Source organism: Leucoraja erinacea, chromosome 14 (genome assembly GCF_028641065.1).
Source record: "Leucoraja erinacea ecotype New England chromosome 14, Leri_hhj_1, whole genome shotgun sequence".
Lineage (NCBI taxonomy): Eukaryota > Metazoa > Chordata > Chondrichthyes > Rajiformes > Rajidae > Leucoraja > Leucoraja erinaceus.
In genome coordinates this window covers 7,769,936-7,784,944 of record NC_073390.1, presented here as the reverse complement: position 1 = coordinate 7,784,944, position 15,009 = coordinate 7,769,936, and the positions used below count along the sequence as shown (strand labels likewise).

At 42.0% G+C, this 15,009-nt stretch overlaps 1 protein-coding gene across 1 annotated transcript in view; it reads right to left on the bottom strand.

Annotated features, from left to right (window-relative positions):
* LOC129703781 (uncharacterized) overlaps positions 1 to 15,009 on the bottom strand; it is a 212,231-nt gene that overhangs the window by 178,599 nt on the left and 18,623 nt on the right. Inside the window, exons 13-16 of the mRNA XM_055646491.1 lie at positions 12,919 to 13,014; positions 12,320 to 12,379; positions 11,791 to 11,886; positions 10,372 to 10,431 (exon numbers count right to left, since the gene is read on the bottom strand). Of these exons, the coding sequence (XP_055502466.1) occupies positions 10,372 to 10,431; positions 11,791 to 11,886; positions 12,320 to 12,379; positions 12,919 to 13,014 (312 nt within the window). The remainder of the gene's footprint in view (positions 1 to 10,371; positions 10,432 to 11,790; positions 11,887 to 12,319; positions 12,380 to 12,918; positions 13,015 to 15,009) is intronic.

Genomic DNA, 15,009 nt, shown 5'->3' with positions numbered 1-15,009 from the left:
CACTTGGGCGACTTAATCCATGAGTTATGGCGAGTTTGACCTCGACTCATGCTCGCAGCGTGGTCGATATGAGGTCGTAGGAGGTCTTCGTAACTCTCCTTCATGCTCGAGAGTTGTCTCCACGTACTCGAGGCCACAACTAGGTCACAGCATTTTTTTCAATGTGTTAAAAAATGCCCGCAAGTAAAAAAAGGTCGCCGTGGAGAAAATCTATACTATTTTTACTCGTAGGTTTAGTCGTAGTAGGTCGTAGTAGGTCGTAGTAGGTCGACATGTTAGTCGTAGGTAATTGAGAATAGTCGAAGGTAGTCATAGATAGTCTTCATCATAGTCGAAGGGAGGTCGAAGGAGATCAAAGGAGGTCGTCTTCACTCTACACTGTTCAGTGTCCAATTTTCCCGAAGTTAGTCGTAGCTAGTCGACGCTGGTCTCCAACATAGTCGAAGGAGGTCGAAGGAGATCTTTTACAAAGTCGAAGGAGGTCTTCAACATGTCACTTTTTCAAACTCTTCTAAACTCGCCAATTAGGTCGCCCAAGTGGGACAGCCCCTTTATGCATGGCATTGTCACCATGTTATTGCACAATGTTTAATGTAGTAGTCTTGAACTGAAAATATAGAATTTGTGCATGCAGATTGGATTGAGCATTTTATGTTAGATTTAACATTCTCTTTCCGTAGCTACCTTTAATTAATTGGATTAACTGATCTTTTTCACAGAGGGTGATGGATGTATGGAGCAAGCATCCAGATGAAGTGGTTGAGGCAGGAACAATTATATTATTTTAAAAAGATTTGGACAGGTGCATGGATTGGAAAGTGTTAGAGTGATGTGGAATGCCCATGGGCAAATGGAGCGAGCTTCAATGGCTGATCATCCGTGGCTTGGACCTATTGGGCCATAGAGATTATTTCCATTCAGTTTGACACAATTATGCTCCGAGTCTAAGATGGGTTGAGAAGATAAGTTTTATCATTATTTCCAAATTTCCCCTGTGCAAAATCGTACTAGATGTGGTTTATGGTACTTTTCTCTGTTGATGGTGATTCTGTTGTATAAGAGGTAACCATTGCACTTTCGTCTGTGGATGTGCTGTCTTCTGTGGTTGCAGAGATTGTCAAATCTTCACATATGCAGAGAAATATCAGTTAAAATACATGGCAGCAATCTCATGGCAACATTTCTACACTTGTAAAATGTCCATGGATGTCCAAGCTGACTTTAATTATTGGTTACACAAAAAAGCTGGAGAAACTCAGCGGGTGCAGCAGCATCTATGGAGCGAAGGAAATAGGCAAGTCTGAAGAAGGGTTTCGGCCCGAAACGTTGCCTATTTCCTTCGCTCCATAGATGCTGCTGCACCCGCTGAGTTTGTCCAGCTTTTTTGTGTAACCTTCGATTCTCCAGCATCTGCAGTTCCTTCTTAAATGACTTTAATTATTTGTTTTTATCTCATGATGCATATTGACCCCCAAACAATGAAGCATCTATGATATTACAATTGATAAACGATTACTTGTCTGATTTTTATTATCAGGTTATTTGATTACTTGTATGACATTCCTACTTAAATTATTGGGTTTATTACAATGGTGACTGCTTTTCAAACTGAAATACAGATGTTGGCCAACAAAAAATTTCTCCAGTTAAAGCAGTGGATGTTGTCTATATGGACTTTAGTAAGGCCTTTGACAAGGTTCCTCATGGAAGGCTGGTTAAGAAGGTTCAATTCTTGGGTATAAATGCAGGAGTAGCAAGATGGATTCAACAGTGGCGGAATGGGAGAAGCCAGAGGGTAATGGTGGATGGTTGTTTGTCGGGTTGGAGGCAGGTGACTAGTGCGGTGCCTCAGGGATCTGTGTTGGGTCCTTTGTTGTTTGCAATGTACATCAATGATCCGGATGAAGGTGTGGTACATTGGATTAGTAAGTATGCAGATTATACCAAGATTGTGGATAATGAAGTGGATTTCCAAAGTCTACAGAGTGATTTAGGCCATTTGGAAGAATGGGCTGAAAGATGGCAGATGGAGTTTAATGCTGATAAATGTGAGGTGCATCACCTTGGCAGGACAAATCAAAATAGGACGTACATGGTAAATGTACACTGCACATCTCGTATGTGTATGTGACAAATAAACTTGACTTGACTTGACTTGACTTGGTAGGGAATTGAAGAATACAGTTGAACAGAGGGATCTGGGAATAACCGTGCATAGTTCCTTGAAGGTGGAATCTCATATAGATAGGGTGGTAAAGAAAGCTTTTGGTATGCTAGCCTTTATAAATCAGAGCATTGAGTATAGAAGCTGGGATGTAATGTTAAAATTGTACAAGGCATTGGTGAGACCAAATCTGGAGTATGGTGTACAATTTTGGTCGCCAAATTATAGGAAGGATGTCACAAAATAGAGAGAGTACAGAGGAGATTTACTAGAATGTTGCCTGGGTTTCAACAACTAAGTTACAGAGAAAGATTGAATAAGTTAGGTCTTTATTCTCTGGAGCGCAGAAGGTTAAGGGGGGACTTGATAGAGGTCTTTAAAATGATGAGAGGGATAGACAGAGTTGATGTGGACCAGCATTTCCCTTTGAGAATAGGGAAGATTCAAACAAGAGGACATGACTTCAGAATTAAGGGACAGACGTTTAGGGGTAACATGAGGGGGAACTTCTTTACTCAGAGAGTGGTAGCGGTGTGGAATGAGCTTCCAGTGGAAGTGGTGGAGGCAGGTTCGTTGGTATCATTTAAAAATAAATTGGATAGGCATATGGATGAGAAGGGAATGGAGGGTTATTGTATGAGTGCAGGCAGGTGGGACTAAGGGAAAAAAGTTGTTCGGCACGGACTTGTAGGGCCGAGATGGCCTGTTTCCGAACTGTAATTGTTATATGGTTATATCACTATCTTTCTATCGTCAATTACAACAGCATTATTTTTTGTCACGTGTTGATAAATAAGTTACTTTTAATATTATCTACCCAATAGTTACGTTAATTAATGGACCATTTCAGAGCAATAAACTGCCTGTAATTTATTTCTCCCTAAAACCCTTAGTTTTCTGGAATGTGGCTAGTTTGTTTTACCTTTGTTATTCCAGACCAGCACTGCAATATGTTTCAGGTGTACACAATACACTCTACACAACTATACACTATACACAAATAATGCAAATGGACCTAGCTTCAATGGCTGTTCATCCATGGCATGCACACATTGAGCCATAGAGCCTAATTCCATTCTCTATGACTCAATTACTCTCTGAGTCACAAGGAGGATGACAAGACAGGTTTTATATCTATTTCCAAATTAACATTGTGCAGATTTGGAGTACAAGTTTTAATGTATGGTACTTGTCTCTGTTGATGTTGATTCTGTTGTATAAGAGGTCATCATTGTACTTTGGTCTGTGCATGTACTTTCTTCTGTAGTTGCAGTGATTGTCGGATATTCACATGTGCAGAAAAATGTGTTAATATACACTAAAATGTTTGTGGATGTCCAAGATGGCTGTAAATATTTTTTTTTGTAATCTAATGATGAATATTGACATCATGTAAGTGGTAAATGGAGCATTTGATCTGCTGCTGTTTTTCAAACAAAGAAGCATCAGTTATCATTTTTTTGTCATCAATTATGACAGTAATATTGATTGTCACGTGTTGAACTATAAGATATCTTTTTTAAGTTCGTTCAGTGAATCCTGGTGTTGCATTATCCTAGTACCTGTTGTTTTTTCGCTGCTAATGGCGGACGTAGTCGATGCAGTTGCAGTTGTTGTGCTTGTTTCCGAGAATGAAATGAAGATGTGACATCAATGGATATTGAAAGAAAATTGGACACTTTTTCTTTCATAAAGCATGTAAAGTGCAGCAGTGAAAATTAAACTGATGTGAAGTAATGTCACCAAGGATTCAACAGAGAGCAGTGTGATTAACATTTGGAGTTCTGATGAAAATTAGGAACCGTGAAAAATTATTTCATGGAATTATTTAATCTGGGTTATGTTGGCCAATGTCACCATGTTATTGCACAACGTTTAATGTAGCATTCTTCAACTGAAAATATAGTATTTGTGAAGGCAAATTTGATTGAGCCCTTCCTGTCAGAATTAACATTCTCTTTCCGTAGTTGCATTAATTAACTTGCCAACTCTGACTAATCAACAATGTGTAAACCCATTTTTGCACAAGTCATGAACTTGTCTGAATTTCCCTAGCTATCTGCAATTTGGCTTGGTAATTTTTCTGTTGTTATTCCTGGCCAGCGCTTTCAACAAAACCCTCAACCCTTTGAGGATGTAGCCAGGTGTATAAAATCATGAGAGGAATAGATCGGGTAGAAGCTCAGTCTCTTGCCCAGAGTAGGGGAATCAATGACCAGATTACATTTGTTTAAGGTAAAGGGGAAAAGATTTAATAGGAATCAGAGGGGTATCTTTTTCACACTAATGGTGGTGAATATATGGAACAAGCTGCAAAAGAAGGTAATTGAGGCAGGGACCAGCATAACGTTTTACTATTTGAAAGTATTCATACTTAATCTATAGGGTTGCTTAAATTGGTGACTACTTTTCAAATTGAATTTAAGATGTTAGGCAATAAGATTCTACTTCTGTCATCAATTACAATTGCATTATTGCCTGTCACTTGTTGATAAGTAAGATATGTTTTTAAAGTCTGATCAGTGAATGCTGGTGCTGCATTATCCTAATACCTGTTGTTTTGCTGCTAGTGGCAGATGTAGTTGATGCAGTGGCAGTTGTTGTGCTTGGTTATGATAATGAAATGAAGATGTGACATCAATGGATATTTGAAAGGAAATTGTACACTTTTTGTTTCCAAAAGTATGTAAAGTGTAACACTGAAAATTAAACTGATGTGAAATAATGTTAGAGTGAAATGGAATTGGTCAAATGGCTTTAATGGCTGATCACCTGTTGTTTGGACATATTGCGCCTTAGAGAATACTTTCATTCTGTGTGACATAATTGCACTGCGCGTCTAATGAAGGTTGGCAAGATATTTTTATAATTATTTCCATATTTCCCTTGCCCAGATTTGTTCAAGTTATTGTTTATGTTACCTGTCACTGTTGATGTTGATTTTACTTCGGAGTCACGTGAGTGACTACGTGAAGAACCCACCCAGCGCGCAGGCGCGGCATTACGTCAGCAGTGCAACAGCGGCAGCAGCTGGAGCCAGGCTCTCCAGCGGCAGTATAAAGACAAGACCTCAGGTAAGTGCCTTTTTGTGTTACAGAGTCGCTCAACGGTGAGAAAATTATGGCCACCCGAAAGCGACCAGCTAGAAGGACTGCCTGCCCAACTCCACCCGAGGAGGGGTCTATATCTGGGCGGCAGCCACCAGTAGTGGAGGAGCTATTTCAACGCTCCCGCTCACCCGACATCGAGCCGCTCCCTGTGCCGCCGATTTCGACGCCCCGCACAGGGAGGAAGGCAACCCGCAAAACTGACCGGCCGGTGTCCTCCGACTCGTCGGAGGAACGGGAACGCTCTCCACCGGCGAAACGGGGAGACGCCCGCATCAGCTGCATGAGGCAGCTCCTGGAGCAGATGATAAATGAGGAGATGCAGGCTAGGCATCTCCAAGGAGGACGGGCTTTGGCCTCCTCCATACCATCGCCACACCCTTCTGTACCCTCTCTGTTCGAGGGCAGTAAGGGAGGCCAGGACTGGGCTGGCCTAAGGCAAGGGCAGGCGGACGACAACATAAGTATGCCGGGCGAGCTGGAAGAAGAGCTACTGGGTGTAGTCGGTCGGTACGCAGCGCCCCCAACGACCGGGATGGTACTACCACCTAGAATGGCGGCCAGTATCAATAGGCTTTCCAACAAGCCGCTGCAGGAGAAGGTCGTTCAGCAGACCCTTGACACCTATACAGCGCCAGAAAATTGCGAGGCGCTGCGGGTGAAAACTGTCAACGGGCAAATATGGAACCAGCTGGGGCAGCAGATCAGGACTCAGGAGGTAAAAATGCAGCGGGTCCTGAAGCTCCACACTGCAGCCATCACCGCCTTTGCTCGGTCCGTCGGTAACGAAGAGCTCTCCATACCCCAGCAGGATGCGCTGGCGTTGATGTGCAACACTACGTACGAGTTCAACAGCCTACGGCGGGATAACATCAGGCCTGCCCTCAATCCCAAATACGCGGGCCTCTGCAAAGCTCCAGCGCCGGAACGGGAGGCGCTGCTATTTGGAGCAGACTTGGCCAAGAAACTCAAAGAATTGGAAGAGGCGGCCAAACCTGTAGGCCTCATGAGGGCAGCGCCAGGACCGAGCAGGGTGAAGACACCCAGTTGGCAGCACGCCTCGGCATCCACCAGTAGGTACCGAGCTGGTGAAAGCCTGGTGACCGCCTCCCACTACCCCCAAATCTCTTTTTTAGAGCGGGGCCCAGGGCGGAGCCGTGGGAAGATGCGCCGCCCCACCGCAGCACCAACACGGACACCCTCGGGCCAAACCCATCGGAAACGCCCCCACAAATAAACATGGAGGTAGGTGGGTCTGGTTCCTGCCAACATGCACAGACAAAGGGTGTTGTGTTAACAGGAGGATGTTTGAGGTTCTTCAAGCATGTTTGGTGCTCCCTTACTAACAACAAGTTTATACTCAACAGCATCAGTGGATACAAAATTGAATTCAAACCAGGCATAGAACCGCCAGTTCAGCACATGCCCCAAAGGGTATTCCTTCCCTCAGAATTAGAGAAGGTAGAAGGACAAGCTGAACTAGACAGGCTCGTGGCTAAAGGCATCATAGAAATGACCACACACGAGCCGCAGGAATTTGTATCGAATATTTTTCTCAAATCCAAGAAAGATGGTGGATGTCGTATTATTATTGATTTGACGTCACTTAATCAATCTGTTGAGTATCAACATTTCAAAATGGAGACATTTGTCACTGCCAGACAACTGATCTCCAAGGGATACTACATGGCAAGCATAGACATCAAGGATGCTTACTATTTAGTACCCATTCATAAGGATTATTACAAATATCTGAAATTTATCTGGATGGGCCAGCTATGGCAGTATAGAGCATTGCCCAATGGTTTAACGACAGCTCCCAGATTATTTACAAAAATTCTTAAAGTGGCCATGAAAAAATTGAGAGAACAAAAACATTTAGTCGTGGCCTATCTGGACGATGTTCTCATATTAGGGAGAACAAGGGAACTAGCTGTCGCAGGAGTTTTAGCCACTAAACAACTCCTTGAAACTTTGGGATTCATTCTACACGCAGATAAATCAATATTGGAGCCTACTACTAACATGGATTACCTAGGCTTCACTATTGACACCATCCATATGACTGTCACTCTGCCCAGAGACAAAAAAGTTACACTTACAGAAGCCTGTAACCATTTAATTGCAATACCGCAACCAAGGATACGGCACATAGCCAGAGTCATTGGTACTATAGTAGCAGCATTCCCGGCTGCCCAATATGGGCCCTTGCATTATCAAAATTTGCAAAGAGCAAGGACACATGCATTACGTCTTAATAGGGGGCATTATGACCGTAAAATGGAGTTACCCGCTGAAGCCAGATCAGAACTTCAGTGGTGGGTGGATAACATTTGGCACAGTCACAGTCCTATCGCCGTCGCCAATCCTAACATAACCATTACAACGGATGCCAGTGCTTTAGGCTGGGGAGCTACTAACTCTATAGACAGCACAGGTGGCAGATGGACTTACTCAGAGGCATCGCTACTACAAACACTGGGCATTAACTTCTTGGAGATGCTCGCCGCCTTTTATGGGCTAAAAGCATATGCATCTGATATGCAACATGTGCATGTTAGGATTATGATTGATAACACAACGGCGGTATCTTACATCAAGCACATGGGTGGCATAAAATCAGTATCATGCGACAAATTGACTACTATAATCTGGCAATGGTGTGTCGAGAGACATATTTGGCTATCAGCTGCCTATTTACCAGGCAAGCTAAATTCAGTGGCGGACACCAGGTCACGAAAATTCAACGACAACATCGAATGGATGTTGGACCCGAAACTATTTGCTAGAATTGTTAAGCAATATGGTACGCCAGATATAGATTTGTTTGCGTCTAGACTAAATCACCAACTACCCATGTATGTGGCTTGGGAACCAGACCCAGAGGCAGCAGCGGTAGATGCCTTCACGCTGGATTGGGGAAATTTCTTTTTCTATGCTTTCCCTCCCTTCTGCCTCATCAGTCGGGTACTCCAGAAAATTCAAGCTGACTCAGCCTCAGGCATTCTGGTCGTACCCGACTGGCCTACCCAACCATGGTTCCCAACTTTCCACGACATGGTGGTAGAGACACCTATGGTCCTTCACAACCACCCCCAATTATTGACTCACCCGGTAACTGGCATAAGTCATCCATGCCATCAAAAATTGAACCTCCTGGTTTCCAGATTCTGAACAGACCTTACCAGGGATTGGGGTTATCAGAGAGAACAATCACCACCATGTCGGCATCCCTGCGAGTTTCCACCAAGAAACAGTACCTGACCTACATCAGGAAATGGGAACAGTACTGTCTGAAAGCAGGGACATCTTACAAGACGGCTTCGATCACGGATGTGCTGGAGTTCCTGGCCCACCTGCACCATGACCAAAAGATGAGCTACAGTGCCATCAATGCAGCTCGGAGCGCCCTGTCCGCATACCTTATGCCCACAGGACAGCATAGTATTGGATCCCACCCTCTGGTTATCAAACTCCTTAAAGGGATTTATAACACCAAACCCCCTACACCTAGATACACCCATGTGTGGGATGTTAGTGTAGTATTGTCACACCTTCGAGGTTGGCCTCTGGTGGGATCCCTGAGCCTGGAACAGTCCACTTACAAGACCCTCATGCTCATGGCGCTTGTCTCTGCTCAGAGGGTTCAGTCGCTGCATCAGTTAAGTCTGGACCACATGGTGACCACCCCAGATTCCATTACTTTTACCATGCCGGGGTTGGTTAAACAGAGCAGGCCAGGTATATCCAACTCCCCGTTGATCTTCCGGGCCTACCCTCCAGAACCTAGGCTGTGTGTGGTGACCCACCTTTATGATTACATAGACACAACCCAAACTCTTAGAGGGAGAGAGAAAGCCTTATGGGTCAGCCATAGAAAGCCTTTTGGACGGGTTACCAGCCAGACAATATCCAGATGGTTGAAACAGGTCCTTAATACGGCAGGGATTAACACGGATGTTTTTAAATCCCATTCAACCAGGGCAGCGTCCACGTCAGCGGCGGATCGGATGCAGGTTCCCCTAGACCACATCCTTAGTGCAGCGGGATGGTCAAGGGAATCGACATTCCAAAAATTCTAACACAAACCGCTTATGGAGAAGGACGTCTTTGCGGAGAGAATTTTAGAAACCGCAAATGTATAATTTAAAGCACAGGGGAGCTATTTTTTGTTGTTGTTAATAAACATTTGTTTTTTAAAACTAACAAATTCGTTGGTCTTTAGATACCACTTCCTCCCTCGATGATCTTTCGGCAGTGAGTGATATAACTGTTACACGGTTTGAAATCACAGACCTTTGAAGTCTTCACGTAGTCACTCACGTGACTCCGAAGTAAAATAGTGAGATTAAACGAGTACTTACCAGTACGAAGTTTGATCTGTATTTTATGAGGAGTTACGATGAGGGATTACGTGCCCTCCGCTCCCACCCTCATTGTATAGATCAAACTCGGCCTGATGTCTCATTAATCTTTACTATCTTTACTTCAATTTGTGTCTATCTGTGATTCCACACCGCTGCTTGGAAGTATGCCGCGCCTGCGGCTGGGTGGGTTCTTCACGTAATCCCTCATCGTAACTCCTCATAAAATACAGATCAAACTTCGTACTGGTAAGTACTCGTTTAATCTCACTATTCTGTTGTATAAGAGGTCATCATTGTACTTTGGTCTGTGGATGTACTTTCTTCTGTGGTTGTAGAAATTGTCGAATCTTCACATATGCAGAGAAATATTAATTAAAATACATGGCAGCATTCTCATGGCGAAACTTATATTAGCATCATGCAGTTATCTAAGCAGAAGCTGGTGCATTGGATCTGCTGCTATTTTCCAAACAAAGAAGCATCCACGATATTAACAAATAATAAATGAATCATTGCCTGATTATTGGCTTATTTGACTACTTGCATGGTATTGCTTCTGAAACTATTGGGTTGATTACTATGGTGACTGCTTTTCTAACTGACATCCAGATGATAGTCAACAATCTCTCCTTTTCTGTCATCAATTACAACTGCATTATTGACTGTCACATGTTAAGTAAGACATCTTTCCAACATTTCATCAGTGAGTCCTGGTGCTGCATTATCCTAGTACCTGTTGTTTCACTGCTCGTGGCGGATGTAGTCGATGCTGTGGCCCGATTAGAGTTTGGTTCTGTGAATGAAATGAAGATGTGACATCAATGGATATAGAAAGTACATTGGACAATTTGGTAATTCATAAAACATGTAAAATGCAGCAGTAAACTAATGAGTGAAAAGTTAACACAGAATTTAACGAGTAATTGCGTTGATAACATTTGTTGTTCTGAAGTTTCTAAGGAAACATGAAAAATTGTTTTATGGATTGTTGTTCTCAGTGTTATGCAGGGTAGTGTCACCACGTTATTGCACAATGTTTACTGTAACAGTCCTCAACTGGAAATATTGAATTGTTGGCATGCAAATTTGATTGATCATTTGCACTAAGATTTAGCATTCGCTATCCATTAGTTATCTGAATTACCTGGCCAATTCTGATCAACAAATTGCCTGTAAATGTATATGCACATGTCAATAAAGGGGCTGTCCCGCTGTACGAGTTAATTCAAGAGATCTCCCGAGTTTCCCCTGATTAGAACTCGGAGAATTACGGTAATATCCGCTCGTAGGTACTCGGGGCTCTCATGGACATTTTTCAACATGTTGAAAAATCTTCACGAGTCTTCATGAGATTATCGCGTTTCCCGAGTACTTGCCGTTAGAGTTACGAGCCGCTAAGAGACGTCCCGAGCTCCGACGTACCGCTACATACATTCTATGTGCTTCCCTTGAGTTTAATTTTTTTTGTTTAAATCGGGAGAACTCTTGAATTAGCTGATACAGTGGGACAGCCCCTTAACTATTCTTAATATTCCTAGTTTTCTGGAATTCAGCTAGTTTGCTTACTGTTATTGCAGGCCAGCACTTTGGACAAAACTGCAATACGTTTGCGGATGTAACCAGTATAAAGAGCTGAACTATACACAAATTATGGGCAGGCTTACTTTATTTCTTGGATTAAAGGGAGCTGAAGGTTGATCATATAGAAGTGTATAAATCATGTGGAAATAGAAGTGTTAATGAAGTCTTTACCCAGGTTGGCTATCTCGTGCTGGAGGGCACAGTTTTAAGGTGAGAGGGAAAATATATAATAAGAATATGAGGGAATGTTTTTCCACAGAGGGTGATGGGTTTACAGAGGCAGCATCCAGATGAAGTGGTTGAGGCAGAAATGATTATATTATTTAAAAGAGATTTGGACAGGTGCATGGATTGGAATGTTTTAGAGTGATATGGAACCGCCGCAGGCAAATGGAGCTTGTTTCAATGGCTGGCCATCCATGGCTTGGAAATATTGAGCCACAGAGCCTATTTCCATTCTGTATGACATAATTGCGCTTTGATTTTAAGAAGGGTTGACAGGACAGGTTTTTATCATTATTTCCAAATTCCCCCTGCCCAGATTCGGTGTACTAGTTATAATTTATGGTACCTGTCTCTGTTGATGTTGACTCTGTTGTATAAGAGGTCATCGTTGTACTTTGGTCTGTGGATGTACTTTGGTCTGTGGTTGCAGAAATTGTTGAATCTTCACATATGCAGAGAAATATCAGTTAAAATACAGGTCAACACTGCTGGATGGTTACACTTTTATTAGCATCATGCAGTCATATAAGTAGTAGCTGGTGCTTGGAATATGCTGCTAATTTCCAAACAAAGAAGCATCCACGATATTACCAAATAATAAATGAATGATTGCCTGGCTTTCATTATTGGCTTATTTGACTACTTGCATGGTATTGCTACAGAAACTATCGGGTTGATTACAACGGTGACTGCTTTTCTAACTGACATCCAGATGATAGGCAACAATCTCTCCTTTTCTGTCATCAATTACAACAGCATTATTGACTGTCACATGTTATTTACTGTCACAGAGATGTTAGAAAGACTGATGAGATGTTAGAAAGACATCTTTCTACATCTCATCAGTGAATCCTGGTGCTGCATTATCCTAGTACCTGTTGATTCGCTGCTGGTGGCGGTTGTAGTCGATGCAGTGGCAGTTGTTGTGCTTGGTTCTGAGAATGAAATGAAGATGTGACATCATTGGATATTGAAAGTGGATTTGACACTTGTTGTTTCATAAAACATGTATTATTGTAAATGTAAATGAATTATTGCCTGACTTTCATTATTCAATACACTAAAATGTCCTTGGAAGTTCAAGCTGAAAATTTGAGCAAAAAATGTACTCAAGTTATCATCCTTTTCTATCCTCAATTACAACAGCATTATTTTTGTCACGTGTTGATAAATGAGTAACTTTTAATATTATCTACCCAAAAGTTACGTGAATTAATGAACCATTTCTGACCAATCAACAGCCTGTAATTTTTTTTCCTATTACCCTTAGTTTTTTGGAATGTGGCTAGTTTGTTTTACCATTGGTATTCCAGGCCGGCACTTTGGACAAAACTGCAATATGTTTGAAGTGTACACAGCACACTCTACACAACTATACACTATACACAAATGATGCAAATGGCAAGACAGGTTTTATCTCTGTTTCCAAATTAACCTTGTGCAGATTTGGTGTACAAGTTGTAATTTACAATACCTGTCTCTGTTGATGTTGATTCTGTTGTATAAGAGGTCATCATTGTACTTTGTTCTGTGGGTGTGCTTTCTTCTGTAGTTGCAGTGATTGTCGGATCTTCACATATGCAGAAAAATGTGTTAAAATACACTAAAATGTTCTTGGATGTCCAAGATGACTGTAATTATTTGTTTTTTAATCTAATGATGCGTATTGACATCATGCAATCATGTAAGTGGTAAATGGAGCATTTGATCTGCTGCTAATTTTCAAACAAAGAAGCATCCACGATATTAACGGAAAATAAATGAATTATTGCCTGACTTTCATTATTGGCTTATTTGACTACTTTCATGATATTCCGACTTAATCTACTGAGTTGTTTAAAATGGCGACTGCTTTTCAAAGTGAGTTAAAGATGTTAGGCAATAACATTCTACTTCTGTTATCCAGTGAAATCCAGATGTTAGGCGACAAAATTCTACTCCAGTTATCATTTTTTTGTCATCAATTATGACAGTAATATTGATTGTCACGTGTTGAACTATAAGATATCTTTTTAAAGTTTGATCAGTGAATCCTGGTGTTGCATTATCCTAGTACCTGTTGTTTCGCTGCTAATGACGGACGTAGTCGATGCAGTTGCTGTTGTTGTGCTTGTTTCCGAGAATGAAATGAAGATGTGACTTCAATGGATATTGAAAGGAAGTTGGACCCTTTTTCTTTCATAAAGCATGTAAAGTGCAGCAGTGAAAATTAAACTGATGTGAAGTAATGTCACCAAGGATTCAACAAATGGCAGCGTGATTAACATTTGGAGTTCTGATGAAAATTAGGAACCATGAAAAATTATTTAATGGACTTATTTAATCTGTGTTTGCTGGGCCATGTTACCATGTTATTGCACAACATTTAATGTAGTATAATTCAACTCAAAATATAGAATTTGTGAAGGCAAATTCGATTGGGCACTTCCTGTCAGAATTAACATTATCTTTCCGTAGTTGCCATGAATTAACTGGCCAACTCTGACTAGTCAACAATGTGTAAACCCATTTTTGCACAAGCCATGAACTCGTCCAAATTTCCTTAGCTATCTGCAATTTGGCTTGGTCGTTCTTCTGTTGTTATTCCTGGCCAGTGCTTTCGACAAAACCTTCAATATGTTTGAGGATTCAGCCAGGTGTATAAAATCATGAGAAATCATGAGAAATCATCCTAATCTGAGAAAAGACATTCTTGCCATAGAGGAAGTGCAGAGAAGGTTCACCAGACTGATTCCTGGGACGTCAGGATTTTCATATGAAGAAAGACTGGATAGACTCGGCTTGTACTCGCTAGAATTTAGGGGGGATCTTATAGAAACTTACAAAATTCTTAAGGTGTTGGACAGGCTATATGCAGGAAGATTGTTCCTGATGTTGGGGAAGTCCAGAACAAGGGGTCACAGTTTAAGGATAAGGGGGAAATCTTTTAGGACTGAGATGAGAAAACATTTTTCACACATAGAGCGGTGAATTTGTGGAATTCTCTGCCACAGAAGGTAATTGAGGCGAGTTCATTGGTTATATTTAAGAGGGATTTGGATGTGGCCCTTGTGGCTAAAGGGATCAGGGGGTATGGAGAGAAGGCAAGTACAGGTTACTGAGTTGGATGATCAGCCATGATCATATTGAGTGGCGGTGCAGGCTCGAAGGGCCGAATGGCCTACTCCTGCACCTAATTTCTATGTTTCTATGAGAGAAATAGATCGTGTAGAAGCTCAGTCTCTTGCCCAGAGTAGGGGAATCAATGACCAGATGACATAGGTTTAACGTAAAGGGGAAAAGATTTAATTGAAATCCGAGGGGTATCTTTTTCACACTAAGGGTGGTGGATAGAAACATAGAAATTAGGTGCAGGAGTAGGCCATTCGGCCCTTCGAGCCTGCACCGCCATTCAATATGATCATGGCTGATCATCCAACTCCGTATCCCGCACCTGCCTTCTCTCCATACCCTCTGATCCCCTTAGCCACAAGGGCCAAAATCTAACTCCCTCTTAAATATAGGCAATGAACTGGCCTCAACTACCCTCTGTGGCAGAGAGTTCCAGAGATTCACCACTCTTTGT